At 38.8% G+C, this 17969-nt stretch overlaps 2 protein-coding genes across 2 annotated transcripts in view; both read left to right on the top strand.

The window, feature by feature from the left end:
* Positions 1–1753: 1753 nt before the first annotated feature.
* On the top strand, positions 1754–13381 carry LOC136995423 (rho guanine nucleotide exchange factor 28-like). Its single transcript, XM_067316432.1, has 4 exons — positions 1754–1838; positions 9481–9611; positions 12050–12327; positions 13351–13381. The coding sequence occupies exons 1-4, from the start codon at positions 1754–1756 to the stop codon at positions 13379–13381; spliced, it is 525 nt and encodes a 174-aa protein (XP_067172533.1).
* ARHGEF28 (Rho guanine nucleotide exchange factor 28) overlaps positions 12275–17969 on the top strand; it is a 51530-nt gene continuing 45835 nt past the window's right edge. The window contains exons 1-3 of the mRNA XM_067315915.1: positions 12275–12327; positions 14874–15069; positions 16477–16588. Of these exons, the coding sequence (XP_067172016.1) occupies positions 14965–15069; positions 16477–16588 (217 nt within the window). The 5' untranslated portion in view covers positions 12275–12327; positions 14874–14964. The remainder of the gene's footprint in view (positions 12328–14873; positions 15070–16476; positions 16589–17969) is intronic.

The following is a 17969-nucleotide window of genomic DNA, read 5'->3' on the forward strand; positions in this document are numbered from 1 at the left end:
GAGTGCAGGTGTGAAAGGACACGTCAGTTCCCGCATTCCAGTATATCCAGGGGATTTATCAGTGCAATTTGAACTTGACATTCCAGGGAGTGGAGATATTTTGAAGTGGATGCTTAAACCATGGATTTATATCCTCTCTGTATTTTCAGTCATCCATTGTCTGTTGTAATTCCCTGGGGTTGTTAATTATATATATAAATCATACAAAGTCTGTGGGAGTGTCTAATATTTAAAGTGAAAGTCTAAAGCTTCTAGCGTCTGGGGCAAATTATTCTTTTCAGGCCTAACAAAGCTGGCAGAACTTCAGTTAAGGCAAAGGCAGAACAATGATCTGTTTCAACTATGTTTTATGTAATGTGTGCACTTTATGAAGTGCTTGTATAATAATTATTTTATCCCTAAAAACCTGATAGATATTTGTATAATGGGTTTTGAATTAAATTTGCATTTGAATTGCATTATTTTCTTTTGACAAATACATTGTTATCTCTCACTGAAATGTGTGGACTGAGGAGTCACTTGAAACATAATACAGAAGTAGCGCTGCAGACCTCAGCAGGCTGAAAAATAATTGAAGTGAAGTAAAGAATGTTAACAAGCTCAAATGTCATCATCTTCCAAAAACTGACATTTAAGCTGATCCACATTCCCTTTCCTCCTTTATGTGGAAAACAGAGGCACATACATTGTGGGGTAACAAAAAGAAATGTTTGGTAGAGTTGGTTAAGAAACACTGGACATGTTATTTTTGTATTAGCTCTTGTATAGCCACATTTGAGCCTGTTTAAAAATTGTAGTTTGTGTAGTGTTGGGGGAAGGGATAATGAGTTTCTACTGAATACTAATTGCCTACGAGTTGTTCAGGGAGACTGTATAAGAATGGAGGATTTGTTGTAAATTAGTCACTAGCTGTATTGTGCATTGCTATGAGGTTAGACCAGTGCTGTAAAGGTGCCAACTCTACAAAATTCTTATGATTCACTGTCTAACTTGGTGACTGTGTGAGGGAGAAAATACTATTCAGACTAAATATTATTCAAAAGAGAGCTCTTCTAATGACAGCATAATCTTTCTCTATAACACTTAAGCTTTAAGCTCATTTGAGTCAGAAAGATGGAAGCTACAGACTTTTGAGTGGGTTATCAGTGCTTTTCCAGCTGCAACATCCCAAAGTCTGCCAAAGTTGTAAACACGGAGAGGGAAAGTATTGCTTTACAGTATTACAGGGTCCAGCAGATTGATAAGTGTTCCTTGGTACTGTTTGTTAATCTTTGGCTTCTATAACATCAGCATTTTGCCTAGCTTCAATCTGAGAGTCCTTGTATATCCCTATTTTAACATGGAAACAAAGCTTTGAAAAAGCCTGCAATCGTTTGTTTACTTTTGAGACATATTTTCTCATTCCTTGCTCAGTTCCTATTGTTTTCATTTACATCAAAATGGAAGGTGAGTTAATGATTCATTGGCACACAGTGACCTTTCAAATAGCTCTGGACCACGATGCAACAGCTACACTTGAAGCTCTCATACTTCAACCTCCTTGCTTTGCCTTAATATTTGCAGCCTGATCTGTCTACATGCCTGGATGCCTGAAGAGAGCAAACATTTGGAGCTTCTCCCTCCCCTGTGTTTAGTGGGCAATTCAATCCTTCTTTGTCCATTCCTTTATTTTACATCGCTCTTAGACTTGACTTGCTATTGAGAACAACGAAGTGCAACTTTGAGAATCTGCTCTGTCTTACTTAGCAAAAAAATGGACTCAGACTCTGACTCACCTTTTAATTACTCTTGGCCTTCCTTACCTAAAATGAGGATTCGAAGAAGGGCATCCAGACAAGGTAGAGAAAGCTGTCTTCTTTTAAATGACTCTTGCTTAATAGCTCTGCCTCCTTTTCATTGTCTGGTTGTGTGCAGGTGGCTATACACAAATCTAATGAGGTAGATTTTCTTTCTCTTTATCAGAAGTCTACTTAGCTGTTAGTTATACTTTTGTAAATAATGGTATTAGAATTTATTAAGTAAGAAGAAAGTGTTTTCTCCAAACTATATATAGTTCTTTAACATTATTTCTATTTCTTTATTCTCTCAGGGATTTTTTCTTCTGGTTGTATGTGTTACTTTTGCTGTAGTGAAAGCAGTTCTGACACCCTAGGAGCTTGCAGAACAGCACTGCAGCTGCTACAGAAAGTTTTGCTAGTTACAGTTGTTTTCATTCAAGGGGAAATTTGTAATTTAAATATGTCTCAACAGTGAACAAGAAAAATTTTAGTTATATACAAAAATCTTATCAGAATGAAGAGGAAAATCTTTCCCTTTCTGTAAAAGAAAGAGATGACAGGTCAGTTGCTCTCTTTACACAGATCCTTGTGCAGTTAGATGTAGTCCTCCTTTGTGGAGAAGTCCTTGGGAGGTAAGCATTATAATTATTGTCAATATGATAAAGTGTGTTTTAAGGAGGTTTAAAGGCACTGACCAACAAGTTTATGTTAGGAAGAATTATCATTGAAAGCTTTAATGAGGCCATAATTTTTGCTGCATTCAGACAGAAGCAAAGAAATGAAGACATAGAATGGAAAAAGTATAATTGCTTATTCCTTTCATAAAATTGCTTTTTGTGTTTCAGAAGGGGAAAAAATAAATAAGAGAAATAGCATCCATCAGTGTCATTAAGGTCAATAGTCCAGGAGAATTATGCTGATTACCCGGGCTGAGATTTTGACCTTAAATTTTAAAATGAAAATGTGTACAAAATGCACATTTTAACCTGCAGAATGTCTTCTGAGATTTTTACTTTTATTCCTGGGATTTAGTCATTAACCCATTATTTCTCAAGAGCATAGGAGTTTCTGTAATGTGTGTGACTGCGTATACAATTTGTAAAGAAGGTGAAATGTGTTGCAAGTTGTGGTGTGTGTTCTTTCTATATCTCGTGAGAACTCATTTTATTTGTAAATGTTTTAGCTGTGCACCCATCCTCCATGGCACTTCTGTTGTTCTTTATTTTACCTTTAGACAGCATTATCTTTTTTATACTTCGCCTGCTGTATAGTGCTGTGTACACATCTGGTGTTTTATATGTTAGTATTGCAACTTATTTCCCATAACCATTAGCAGTATACCAACACATGCTGCTTTTATGTACAGATGACCATTTATGTGGGGTAGTTAGAGCAAGAAGACACTCTGGGTGCATGTGCTCCCGGAATTTTTCGGTGGATAAATGCCAAGGGTTCATTTGTGCTTGGAGCATTGAAATCCTGGCTCCTCGCTGGGTGGGAGAAGTGGCTCTGCAAGAGGACACCGGACCTGCGCCCTGCTCCCTGCCTCGCTTGGGGAATGCTGCCTTTGTGGCTTCCTCCCCAGGCAGAACATGACCTGTTTTTTTCCAGTCATGCAGTTGTTGCTGGTGCACAGGTGGGGCAGGGTACCTCTCTGATGTAGGAGTTCAACTCTCAGTGAACAAGAGGATGTTAGAGGCTGGCAGGAATCAGTGTAGCACTCTCCTCCCCACCCCTAAAATCACGGACTCTTTGTTATGTATCATGCATTGTGTGCTCCAGCTGATGTGGGCAATGAATTGTCAGCCTCCTCCCTTCTCCCCCCAGCCAGCATGCTGTTTGTTTTGTAGTCTGGTGTATGCGTTTGGCAATGCTCCTCCTGGGAGGCAGGGGTAAATGCAATGGGGAGCTATGCAGACCTCAGGTGGGTAAGTCCAAAGCAGAAATTCTCAGGCCCTGCCTTGGGCCGTATGCACTAGTGTTTTCAAGATTGAAATTTCCTGATGCACGAAGTTCAGTTTTTGTCCATGCTCAGAGACCTCTCAGTCTTCACTGAATGGGGTGATTCAGCCCCTGCCTTCCCAGTGAACTGCTGGGGCCAGGGCAGCAGGCAGCGAGTGCAGGCTGCACGCCTCCACCGTCAGCCTCCACATATTGCCGAGCAGCAGACTCCTCCTGCCCCCTGCGTTAAGCATGTGTGTACATGGCATAATTAAAGATTAATTAGGCTTAACAGAGAATGTGAGTTTGACTCCGGCTTAGTGATTGGACTGGAGAGGGGTCTAAGTTTTGATCCCTACTGCAAGATCCTTGAGGGTATTTATTTTGTTGTTTAATGTGAATTGGCCAGAAGACAGCTCTCTCCTCCTCTCCCCTCAGATACGTTCGTAATCCTTGGGCTCACAGTCTTACTTTCTCCAAACCAGCAACTCTTAGAGACTTTTCTGCAGGCTGTAACAATCTCATGGGTTCTGAGAGCATCTGTCTGGCAAGTCTGTCCCGCAGTCCTGGGAGGTGAGACTTGCACTCTGAAGCCTCTCAGGCAGAGATGAGAATTGAAATCAAGCATCCCATATCTTGGGAAAGTACTTATCTGTTGCGCTTAGTGTAAAATGAGACACTGACTTATTTTTGTTTGTGTATTCATTTATTTATTGGAAACAGCTAAGGTGCCTGCTTCAGGGAGTGAGTTCAGAGCCATGAATCCCATATTGGAAGGGGGCACTTCTTGCAGTCCGGGTTTAAGTGACAAAGACCAAAGGTGATGCTTAAGGACTGCCTTTCTCCTCAGTGTTTCTTAATGGCTACTTTAGGAGCACATTTTGAACATCCTGGGCATGATTTCCAGCATCCGGGTGCCTGATTCTCTCAATACATAGAAAACTTAGTGCTTTGGTTTCCACTCCAGAGATTTAGGTCAGTTAAGTGTTGGGCTTTATGACAACAGTACTTTAAGGCTTCCCTTACTTTACTCTCAGTGTAGTGGTGTTCTTATGTATTTGCCTAACTTTAATCTCATGAGTAGTTGCACGGAATGAATGGAGGGCTAAGATTCATGAGTTAGCAATGCAGATGCTCAGTTGAAAATGGTCATACTGTCCACATCTACAGATGTGTATGTCACTTTGGTCAGTGCCTTGCCAGGAACTTGTGGAATTCTTTCCCCAAATTCAGATGACCATCTGTGGATTTAGAAGAGTATTTTAGTAGTCCTGTGTGACCCATGTGTTTAGTTGTCTGCATTTCTTCTCCTACTTCATAGCTTTGGTGCTTACTTCCAGTTATACATTAACCCCTGTTCAGATTGCTGGGGGTAACTGCGATGAACTGTCTGAAAACTATTCATTGTATCTGGACAAAGGAATTTGTAATTTCTTTCCGGGCTCTCAGTTTGGTCACACTGATGTATTTCACTTCTCTTTTACTATGTGTCCTCTCATAAAATGATACAAGTTTTGATTTTTGTGGAAAAACATCAGTATTATGTTCTTGTTGTTTTCCAGAATGGGTCATTCAAGGCTGTACATTTTCTTATGCCAACATAAAGCATGTTTTAAATTATTGTTATGATGATCATGTGTTTTTTTTAAAGTATTATTATAAGCTTTTGTGCTTGGTAAAATGTGCAGCTTTTGCTGTGTAACTTTGATGACAACATGACAGAAGATGCAGAGAGCTCGTGCCTAGTATTCATTGGTCAAGGTCTTTTATCCATGTTTGGAGATTATTCTTCCCAGCACTGTGGCTTTTTTTCACCTATGTTTAAATAACATACACCTTTCCTGTCTGTTTACCAGGCAGATGCCAGAGATCCACATGCTCTGTTAAAGGAGACATGCCTTTATTGTACTCTTTTTCTGTGGCCTTGGTACAGTATAGAGCCTGAGAGCCTTCAGCTTTGGCAGTAGGAGCAGGCTGGTGAGCTGTGCTTGCCATGTATTTCAGTACCAGAAGGCTGAGTGAATACTTCTGTGTTGTATCTGCATCAAAATTTTTCTCAGTAAACACCTTACAGTCCAGTACTGACGCCTTTCAGACAGATAAAATGGTTTAGGACACTTCCACTGTCACAAGAGATGCCAGTTTGCCCAGTTGGGTGTTGATGGAGAGGAAGAGGAGGGTGACAGAAGCTCTGCCTGGGTGCCAGGTGTCAGCTGCACCAAGAAGAAAGGTACAACTCCAGCGCTGGTGCCCAGGGCCCAAAAGAGGACGGTGTAGCCTGCGAGTAGATAGTACTAGCATGCCTGAGAGCGGCTCTCAGGGAGAGCTAGTTGTGCGACTCCACAGGAATTTTTGCCCTCTTGAATTCCCTGCTAGAAGAAAAGGTAGATGCTGTTCAGTAAAAGCCCAGTGCAAGTCAGAGGCAGAAACATCACATCATCCATGGGGTAAGTTCGTGCCTCTGGCACTATAATGGTGTCTGGTGCAAGAGCTGTACACATTTTACCTGCCTTTCCATATACTGTGCTGAAGTCTTGCATGTGCAATGAGAATAGCCACTTTGAATGGGCAGGGAGGATTTTTGAGCTGTTTTGTTTCAGAATGCATTTACTAGATACTCCTAATCTTTTAGGCAAGAAGAGACTTTCTGTATATTAATAGTGGCACCTGGTGCAGAGGGCTATTATCTGCTTCCATTTTAAACTGGTAGAAGTGCTGCTCTTGGTGCCTGCCTGACTAGGATGGCTTGTAACTGCTTGCACAGCAGGCGGGAGGCAAGTAGGGGGCCTGCAGGAATTCAGCGCATAATGTGGACATTTGCTACAGTTTTGTCACTTTTTAAACTATGCTGGCTTTTGCAGTAGAAATAAGTTACTAGCACGGTCAATGTGTAATTAATAATGCTCTCCCCTGCATTCAGCAAAGTCTTGAAATACTTTTCTTATTACAAAATTTGAGGTAGCTGACCCTTCACGCATGTATGAAATCTGGGGAGGGGGGAGTGAGAGGAAGGAGCAGTCCTGTTCCTGGTGGAGCAGGGGCACCTCATGGCATCACACAGCCCGAAGGAACCTGCTGGCTTTTGTCTTCTCATTCAAAGCCCTCGTGAATATCTAGAGATCTCACCTTTAACAACAAACTGACTGGAACATCGCCAGAAAAATAGATAGTATTTACCAGTGATAGAAATTATGGATAAAAATTCAGTGACTGAAAGTACTGCGGATAATGACGTATTTTGATATATCCTGTTTTATCTGCAACAGCCTTCTTTGGAAGTTTGTACCAGGTTGTTCCTCTTTTATAAAGTTTTAAAATCATGTAAAATGTGGTATTACAAGCTGCTATATAAATGAAAATGTAATAGGATGATTGTTGTTGTTTTTGGCTCAGGACGTGCAAGTCATAGCCCAGTCTCTTACCTCACTGTAGAGACCCCAGCAATGGGGACAGTTGCTTAAGTCAGGAAACTGGCTCAGTATGAGACGGCTCTGATTTACACCATGATTCAACAGGCCCTGCGTGGGCTGTTTCTCAAGGGTGCATGTTAAACCTTGCTCAGCCTAGCTTTGGAGCAGAATATTGTCCTTGATAGTTATACTCAGTAGGTTTGTGTACTGGAGGAAGAGCATGCTGGGGAAGGTAGTAAGTATACAAGAAGCTATGTAGAGCCTGAAATTTTTTTCTTCCTGGTTGTTGGTTTAAGACCAGCAGTCAGAAAACTTTGCTTGCCACAAAAAAGTACTGCCTGTTTTGCCAAATCACATTTCCCATATGATTTTAGCTGCCAATGTCTGATGAACTGCTGTAGAAAACAATGGCTTATACTATTTGTAAATAAAGGCTTCAAGATCTTGGCAAACATAAGGAAATGGTTTGTAGCTTTAGCAATTCTTAAGATGGCACACTCACTAAAATCATGTTAAAATTCATGCAGGAGGGAAAAGTAAAATGAGATATATAAGGAAGTTTTTAATGGTATGAGAGCCCACAAGGCCTGTCAAGATTAGAAACTAAATAATTCATAGTGTACCATTTTTAAATGGGAATTTCCAGTTTTCCATAGGTGTAGAGCTTTCTGTTCTTGGGATTTATGAGATAACATCTTAAAATGAAATGAAAACTGTAGTATAGCATTGCAATTTTGGCAGTGATCTAGGAGTTTTTTAAAGAAATGAATGCACCAGATCTTGACAAGTGTAGTTGCTAATCCGTGCTGTTTCTTCACAGTATCATTTCTTGCAATCTGATGGCCATGGGCAACTTCCAAATGCAGTTCTTTTGTCTTATGAATATAGCTTGGGGAATGAAAGTCTTTAGTGGTATCTTTTCCTTTCCAACATTGCAGAAAATAAATTATACTTGGTACAAACCAAGAAGGAATTGTTGCATAATTTTCAATAACAGACGAGCTGGAGTTCAGTTTGCTGAAAATTTTGAACTGAGATGTTTTACTGGGTCTGATATTCTTCTCTATTGAATCATTTTTATGCTAGTGTATCTCAGTTCACTTCCAATGGAAATGCTTGACTTACAGCACTTTAAAATTAAGAAAAATACACTTATTACATCTGTGATTTATTTTTTTAAGCTGCCTGTTTTCACACAGTCTAGAACTGGACTGGTTTCCAATTTGTGAAATTTTGCTCCTTAACAGCTTTTTAATTCTACAGTCAGAAGATATTATGAGGCCTTGACTACCAGCTCAAGTCATGGATTGGTGTGTACGCTTCATGCTCATAAGCAGCTTTAAGAGAAGCGTGCCTACAGGACAGACTAAAAGTGTTGCTGTAGCACTTGGCTAGGTTTTCTGCTAGTCAATGCCATCAAATACAGTCAGCCCATGCAACTCTTCGTGATATCTGGAGTCAGGAACACACTATTGAAAACTAAGTCTCAAACTTTCATAATGGTTATTGTTGAAGCAGATAATTTATCATTTCAGAAGAAAAAACAGGTCAGATACAGCCTTCATCCGTAGCATCCTGGTCACAGGTCAAATCTTAATTGATTTCTGTCACCCTGTAATGGCACTATAAATGGCATTTTATTTGTATACTTCTCACTTTTTTGCTGTTTTTTGTTTTAAAAAGAATTTTCTACTTTACTGGTAGCAGTGTAGTAAAACACTAAAGTGGAAAACTGTTTTTAAAACAAAACCCAGCAACAAATGAAGGTGAAATTAATATTTTATTATGTTTCTGCCAGAAGACATAATGCCTTAGGAAGGCAATTGTTTGACTCCAGTTGAACTGTATTCTGTTCACAAAATGTATCAGAAATTAGATATTTATAACTTGTAGACCATAATCATGAATAGTTCATCCCAGCCCGTAAGTCTTAATCCTGTTGAGTACAGCTATACTTCAGCCACTACAGATCTTTACAAAGTTCTAGCACAGGGGGAAAATAGAAGGCATTCCTAGCCAAGATAAAGGAAAACTTTTTAAGTTGTATGTGTCATTATGATGTACCTTTTAGAGGCTTGTCAACTGTTGGCTTCTAGAAACACATGGGAAATATTAGGCAATTAGGAAATTTGCAGGTTTCTGAGTGGCCAGACAAATATTACCAAATTGTAATCCTAAGTTTTGGTACTTAATGGTTAAACTTTATCATTTTTGTTATACTCTGTGTGTGTGTATTTTTATACACATGTGTGTGTGTATCTATACCTATCTATCTATCTAGATATAGATAGATATATATGAAAATGGTATGACAAATAATTGCATATTTTCCACAATTTCTTTTTTTCTAGAACAGCGACATTCTACCCTTGATGTTCTCAAGAAATTCAAAACTCCACCTACATTCTTTGCAGCAGCCAGACTTTCTGCCACGCTGAATGGAAGTGATGAAGTATATGCAAACTGCATGGTAGTAGACCAGGTAAGTTTATGTTTGCGCTTTTGGAATATATTTTTTCATTGTCTTCTGTTAAATTAACTTGTTTGAGTGACAGTAGAATCTTCTGGCTCTGTCAGCAATGGTGTATAGGCACTTATTAAAGCCCTAAAATGAAAACAGAAATACCGTATTCTTTTCAGCTGTGTTTTGTAACTGATTTATGAAATCCCTTTTAATAGATTCAAATAACGATATAAATTACTCTCCCTAGCCTGTAGGAAGAACTCTGAGAGAGCTCTACAGTCTTTTTTGGTGTTCTGTGAACTAAATGGTATTTGCTTCTCTAAGAAATATTAACACAATGCCGCTTTGCTCACATGCACTTCAGTTTTTCTAAATTTGGTGTACATTTACAAAAGAGCAAAGTTTCCTGATACTGGGTAATTAGGAAGTTAATTATTAGTTTAATTTTTTAAGTGCAACAAAAATGAGAAATTGATCAAAAAGGTACAACCAGTGTCCTACAACTGGTATAGAGTACTCTGATACTAGAGATCCTGCCCACCTGTTTCTTAGTATTCATGTTCCTAATTTATTTGTCACCAGCACTGGAGATTAGACAAAGCAACCTGAACAAATTATGTTGAATCACCAGTGCTACATCTGAAATCCCTTCCCCACCATCACACTTTGATGTCATAACTCGGAGAGGGGGGACTAATCTGACTATTGTGTATACTTGTGTGTGGTTTAACAGCTGCCAAATTTTAGTGGAATGTAGCTATGTTTCAGTGATGGTTGAAGAGATGTATATATGTGTAATGTGCTCTGGGTTCTCCCAGGGTGGAAGGCAGAATACAGGAGTAAGGAAGGATCGGTTCGTAGAAGAGCCTTGAGATTTTAAAAATGTTTTGAAAGGGGATTTTTTTGCTGCTCTTTTTCCTGAAACACTTCATCCGCTGCATTTGATACTGTTCTTTGTGAACATTTGAGACAGGTGTTTCAGAGTTCAGCATGTTGAAAATACACCTAGGGTTACCAGATACATGTGTAAAAAACAAACAAACCATCAGGCAGTGAGCAAGAGGCATGGGAATATATACGCAGATCTCTGAACCCTTGATTTTAAAAATATCCAAGTTGTAAGGGCAGAACTGCAAAATTCTCTACTCCATTACAAATGCAGATGTTACCTGAGTATATTGTTGGGGGACCTGTCGCTTGGATCACTGCCCTTTGATGGCTCAAGGTGTAGCCACATGCTGACTGGGTCCAAATTCTCCTTTAAGCACCGCTCAGCAGGAGGTGGAGCTCCTTCCCCCCCTTAGCTGCTGCCTGAGGAGCTCCCACGGTGCCCTGTGGAAACGCTGCCCAGGCAGAAATGACTTCGAAGGGGGTAACTGCTGTGTAAAACCTGGGAGAAGCAATTTACCTTCTTGCACAGTGCAATAGAAGTAATTCCAGACTTTCATACACTGTATCTCTGAATGCAAATGTGGACTGTTGTAAAAATGTCAGCAGTTCCTTGTGTCTCTTACTACAAGAAACATCTTTACAATGGGGATGAAAATGCATCCCAAGTGGGGCTGGAGAGGAGGAAGTCAGCCATGTGAAATAGGAGGGCTTCGGAAACACTTACAGTCTTTCCTTTGTTCTTGCTTACACAGGTGCTTTCTTGAGGTTGTTTTCGGTGGGCTTTAACTGTGTGACTTTCCCATACTATTTAGCATCTGATTAGATGACAGTAGCTTCTAATTAGAAGACTGACAGTAAACTGTATATTCATATTTTTTGCAGATTTGACAGAAGAGTTTAACCTCATTTTCACAAAGAATTAATCATTACCAAACAGGATCCCTGTACCAAACCTGAGTAAACATAATTGCTAATGCCATTCCCTTCTTTGTGTAAAAGGAGGGCTGCTTTGCACCCACAATTGCTTAATGGCAAAAAAGAAAAATTCCTTTCCCTTCCTCCCCTAGAGACTCTCTGTTCCAGGTTATACACATTTGCCCCAAAGTTTATGAAATTGGTGCTGGAAAAATAAAAATGTGCATAATGTGTAGACTGTTTTTTCCAAATTAAATTATGCAACATTTTAATTTCCCCCCATTTATGCTCACACTAATGTATTATGCATATTGTTTGCTTTACTCAAAAGGAGGTTTTTATTTTTAATATGAGCTATAGATATATGAATTGATACATTTAATAAAAAGGCACAAATATGAGTAAGAAATCCACTAGACTTATATATCAACCCATCACTACTGTAATTCTGGAAAAACTAATGCAAGGTCTAGAATGTCTTAGCCAAATAACTTGTCTCCAATTTATGTGCTCGAAAAAGTAGTAGGAAAAAAAAAGGCAAAAACTTATAACCATAAAAAAATGGCAAACTATAATCTGGGGAAGGGTCCTTGTTCTCTAACAATACATCTTTTTACTATCTTTTACCAACGTTCACTTTTTCCCTGCAGGCTGGAGATTTAAAGACTAACTACATTCATGGAGATGGTGTCAGCAGTGAAACATGTCTGAATCCCACCAACTCAACCCCAATGGCTAAGAGCTCTTCATCTCTCTCCCTTGAGGAAAATAACCAATATATATATGATCCAAATGAAGGAAGTCAAATGTCAGTGAAAAATGGAGAAAATGTAGGTCTGAGACACAGAGCAGATGCATACCTGCCAGTCAAGACCCATGGATTTATTAAGGAACGGGGCCAACTTCATGCTGATGTGAAGAAAAGAAGGTATGTAATTAATTTGATGATGTGACCAGGATTAGGATTATTTATAATGATCTTTTATTTCAAAAAATAAGGCAGAACCTGGAATAATAAAGATTTTTACCATGGTAAAATCACTGGTTTCAATCACTGACATTTAAATTGTGTCAACCTAATGATTTGTTTTTATAAAGTGCTTATAAAGACCTTTCTTCACACAAGTCCTTCAAATAACAGTGTCTTTAAAGCAAACTTGTTATTTTTAACCCAAATTTATACTTTTATACCTCTTTTCTTGTATGTATTTTTGGAAAAGAAGACTCAGACAGCTGTTCACTGCATTCTTCATTGTGGCATTTTTGTCAGAAACCATAATTTTTCCCCTAGCTGGTTTCTCAGTTGTATTTTCCATTAAGGGAATGATCCAAAATTTGTTGAAGTCAATGGGAATCTTTCCATCTTTGGCACTGGGCTGTGGAAGGAGCAACCTATTCCTGATAGCGTATGTTGTTTTACTTCAAAAGACAGTCGTACGCAGTACAGCTCACATTTCTGATAGGTTCAGGCTGTTTTCTGCTCTTCTGCCCATACAGAAGGTCTGAGGATCCTCCTTCAGATGGCTTTAGGTTATTCTAGGAACTGGTTGGTTTCAGGAATGTAGACAGGGCTTGAATTAGAAACTTTTAGTTTTTGTTTTTAATAAATACCTGAAAAAATGGTGTTACAGTTTTATTGCTTCTCTGGATAAAAGAGACCTGAAATCAGTTCCCTCTTCTACACAAGAAAATTTGAATCTGTAGAAACTGAATCTCCCACTTCTCAAAAGTGTCCAGACTAATTGGAGCTAGGGCACTGTGTGTAAAAACACATAGTAAGGTAGCATTAGTGGCTGTCTATCGTTGTCAAGTACAGTGGTCAATAACATTTTCTCTGAATTTCCTAGACAACTATAAAATCCCTCTAAGAGGAATGTCTTACCACAGATAGGACAACAACTGTCAGATTGGCTATGAGTTATTCTCTTCTAAACCTTTTCTTTTTTGCTAGTTATGGGGATATCATATGTGGGCTATCATAAATAATCCTCTGTTTCTCTGTCATAAACAATTTTTCTCCTATACATATTTGGATATTCTCACATTTTTTAAGACCTAGGTTAGGTACCTATATATGAGCTTTTGGAGCTTATATGAGTTTTCAGAGGTGAGTGATTGACCTTGATATGTCAACTGTAAGTGATCCAAATATTACACATAAAATAAGACTATTATTACATAATTCCTGTGGCACTTTCCTTCAAGTATCTGAGGGTATGTAGCAAGTTAGTTAGCAGATCTTTATACCATTTTTATATATCAAGGAAATTTCCCTGGTAAGGTACCCACAATAAGCAGTGATGGAGAATTTCAATGCAAATGATGTCACTTATGCTTATTTTTCTTAAGTAGCAAAGGACAAAGACACATATTGCTTTTCCAGTTTTAAAATGTGACATTAACTAATCCTGAGGTTAAGTGACTTATTTCTGAGAAGTCACATGGGATATTAGTAGAAAACGTTGCGAAAGATGATCTCCAGAAGTGTAATAAGGAAATAGTTTTGGACAGTACTGATAAATTTATTCTTTAACAAAGTGAATTTCAGTGCTGCGTAAAGGAGTTGTGCTAATATTCCTGGTGGACTCTTTGGCTATTTAGAAATACCACACATAATTTAAAGTTTTATGCTTTAAATTATGCTTTAAGCAGTCAGCTGTTTGTTCCAGTCACACTAATAAAGAGACCATGAACTCTCACATACAGCTAACAGGATGCGTCGTGGAAAACCCCTGCTTGTGATAATGCTGGGAAACCTTATTGCACTCTTCTGCTGAAGAACACCTGCATGTCAATAGTCTCTAAATGTTTGAAGTACTGACTTAGCCAGAGATTTTTCAATCTCTTTATATTCCTACGTATTTTAAAATTTATGTGTTTTGAAATTAATTTCATAAACTGGCTCAGACCATCCCCCATCTCTCTGTGTTACTGTTTTTTTTCTTCCATCCTCCATCAATTCACAGATGTTGAAAAAAGATATCTGTGAATTGCCACATTATATCCTTTAAATACACGCACGCACACACACATACACACATCTCCTCATGTATCTACATATCTTCTTATCAAAATCTGAGCTAGTTACCTCAGTTCTTCTTATAGTCCATGTAGAGAGTATCTATGCAGGTACTTGTGTGGAACAAAACATCTCATTTTAAGGTAGATATCTAATACCAGTCTTATAATCATCCTCCAGAGGTGGCTGTCTACTGACTGTGGTGGGAATCTGCATGATTATGGAAGGTGTGCACATCTGCACAGTAGATTCATGAGGTTGGGTTAGATAAGTCTTGTACAAGTGACTGAGTACAATTTCCAGGAAACATGAGAGAGGACTCAGAATGTGACTTACCTGACATGATCGAGGTGGTTTTGGTTGTCATTTATCAAAGCATATAGAATTATCCTTGCTTGTTGCATTTAGATTGATACTGATTACATGGGAAATAAAGAATTTGTTGTCTGCTTCAGTTCAAGTCTTGATGACCTTGAAGTAGACAGCGGAAGTGAAAGTGTTTCGGACAGATCCCGTGTTCACTACCCTCCTCTCAGCTCTTCAGAGATGACGGCTTCTAGCAGAGATGGATTAGATTCTTCTGAGACAAGCACTGATTTTAACATCAGCCGGGCAGAATCGCTTTCCTTATCTCCCAGTCTGCAGCCCAAGGTATTTAACATTATTTTGGTTTGAGTTGTTTTCCTTTTAAGTAAATCATTGGAAACATATGAGACATTGTATTTGAATCTGAAGGGGAAAAATCAGTTCCCAGCTGAAAGTCATAGGTGTTAGTCAGTTCTGAGAGAAGGACATACAGGAGCTCCCTGGGTGTAGCTGCTCGGCAGCAATGCAGGGAAGGGTCCTTCAGAATTTCACTTTAGCTTTGAAAAAGCCATCATTAATCAGAAGTATTTCAAAGGATATAAACCAGGTTCAGTGAATCAGCATTTTCCAACCAAAATGTATTTAGTTAGGAAACATTTAACCAGGTGTTGTTATGTGAAAGGGTAACAGCTTTGTAAAGAATAAAACCGGTCTGTTGTCTTTTTTAAAAATAATTGCTAGATGCAGGAAGGGTCAATTGGATTTTGTACAATGACCGGTGCAGATCTCTGCTCCTGATGATAGTTTCCTAAAGTATCCTGGCTATATTCATTTTTATTGAACCGTGGTGCCATTTCTGGGAAATCTGAACACATGCATAGAGCTATTTTGTATTAATAGGGATTGTTTATATTTTATTAAGCAGACTTCTTGCCCCTGTAGAGCTTCATCTGACCTTCAGCAAATGATTACATGGAGGGAGAAAAAGAGTCCAGCACAAACACTGAATTCTGTTAGGGCTACTTTTACAAACAATATTGCAAGCAGTTTAGAAGTTTACATTTTACTCTGTGCAAATGTAAAAGATCTATCAAAAATCAGGGGGGTTCCTTTCCAGCCATATCTTTAACATATTTGGGAAGCTGAAAGTCTTTTCAAGCATAATCAGAAAAATGCAGAAGGAAAAGAGAAATTTTTACTTTGTATAATAAGTATTACTGTAATGTAAAAGTTATTTATACAAAGTAAAAGTTTGTAAAACTAAAAAAAGTTTGTAAAGTAAAAGTTTATAAAGTTTACTTTGTAAACTCTGATATCAGTAATCACTGAGATAGGGTAATAAAATAGGAAAATATTCTTCTGGTACTAAAGTGCTAAGATTAATGGCTTCCATAGTAAAAGCAGGACAGACAGCCTGGCCATCAGATAAAATGGCAAACACCACTGTTTGGATGGAGCCTGCCACCAAACTGGAGAAAAATGTAAGCTTTCTCTTAGTCTAACTTATACCCCCAAGTTCTTTCCTGTAAAATAAAAAATTTCTCATGGTGGAAATATGACAGGTTTTGTAAGAACTCAAAGTGAAATGAAGTAGTCAGATATCTTAATTAAATTTAAAACTTTTGTGAAGCCAAGAAAAACATGTGTGGTCAGTGCACTGTTGTTTAAGAATTCTGTCTCTGATTAGTTTTGTTTCTGTTGCTGATGAATTTCAAAATGATACAAGTTTTCATTTGCCACAATTTCTTCTAGGAATGCTTACTGTCTGGAATTCGGTCACGCTCCTATTCCTGTTCCTCACCCAAAGGCTTACTAGGAAGACCTTGCATTCCCCGAGACTTTGCTGTTGGCGATTCAAATGAAGGTCCATGTCATTTGTGCTCTGGGTTTGCGTCTGCATTGCTTCATCCCATGTTTGCTTGCTTCAAATGTAATGTTAAGGTCTTTACTCAGGCCTGTTCTGTTCACCGATACTTGTGCGCACAAGGTTGCTGTATGCATAGACCTTGCCAAGCCACGTGAAAGAAACATTTGGTTACCTCCAGTTACCCCTGCCATCTTCCCTCACTTTTCTCTTATGTACTGCCTCTGTCATGGCCTCCACTGACACATCTTCTGACACCTGGGAGGGTGTGGGAACTGTGACAGGCAGAGCTTTAGTCGGAAAAAGTAATGTGGCCCAGGGCAGTAATCTTTTCCAAAGAGCCTTACCTTAACCTCCAGCTGGAAGCCCTGTAGCAGCTGGAGGAGGCTAAAGATGGCACAGAAGCAAAGTCCTAATGGGCAGATAGCCCCAGCTTCCTGTAGATCCTGGGAATATGAGAAATTGGTGGGGGGGTTGTGGTCGTCTCCCCAGGCTGGGGAGCAGAACCCACCCTCAGCACTAAGCAAGTCACAGGTTTCTCTGCAGGGATTCTGGCACATGGTGTCCATGTGCTGTTCTCTAGTAGGGTTGAGCTAAGACCATTCTTGATCACTCCAGAATGTCAGATTTATAACAAGTGAACAGGTATTTGCCCAAAGAAAATTCTGTAAGAACCTCACGTTTTATTACTGTGTTGTAGAAATGACTGTCCTGCTTAACAGGAAGCCTGTGATTTTCTCCAAACTGCCTCTAACATCCTTTATTTGTAAACACATGGCATCATATTTAGCAAACAATCCAAACTTTCTTCAGTGACGGTATGGATTATATTTGAAAACCATGCTAAGTATGAAATACGCATATGCTTTTTCATATGGATCACATCACTTAAAAACACTGGCTTTTCAAGAAATGAGATGGTTCACTGTGCTCTCAAAAAGATTGCTATGTGTTGAGAAAGCACCTGTCTTAATTTCAGCAGAAAAATATTTTTTGAATTCTAAGTAATAAAAAATGTGGGTTTGAAAGATAGATAAATGGCTTAACTTCCTGTAGTTGGCTCTTGGCTTGCCACTGCTGCCCTGATTCAATGTGCAGTTAAAATCTAGGAAACTAACTAGTTATAAGCATGAATGGGATAAATTAAAGCTGAACAAGCTCTGGCAAGCTGATACAATCCCCAGATATAAACCTCCCAACACACAGATTCTTTAGCAGAAGTCTTTGAAAATGTATTTTTTCTAAAATGAGTGACATCCTTTAATAACTTTTCTTTATTCACCAAAGTGTTTGGATAAAACTTTTAGCAGCAACCTCGGTACTCTCTTGATGTCCAGTCATCTTTAATGTCTGTAGTGGGTTTATTTTTTGAGTTAGTCCC

The sequence above is a fragment of the Apteryx mantelli genome, chromosome Z, assembly GCF_036417845.1.
Source record: "Apteryx mantelli isolate bAptMan1 chromosome Z, bAptMan1.hap1, whole genome shotgun sequence".
Lineage (NCBI taxonomy): Eukaryota > Metazoa > Chordata > Aves > Apterygiformes > Apterygidae > Apteryx > Apteryx mantelli.

What these genes read in the sequence shown, in the direction of transcription:
- LOC136995423 (XM_067316432.1), top strand. Translation starts at nt 1,754, where the DNA reads ATGGACTCAGACTCTGACTCACCTTTTAATTACTCTTGGCCTTCCTTA. An exon ending in AAGAAGGGCATCCAGACAAG is followed by an intron (nt 1,839 to 9,480) that starts GTAGAGAAAGCT and finishes CTTTTTTTCTAG; the next exon opens with AACAGCGACATTCTACCCTT. An exon ending in ACTGCATGGTAGTAGACCAG is followed by an intron (nt 9,612 to 12,049) that starts GTAAGTTTATGT and finishes TTTTCCCTGCAG; the next exon opens with GCTGGAGATTTAAAGACTAA.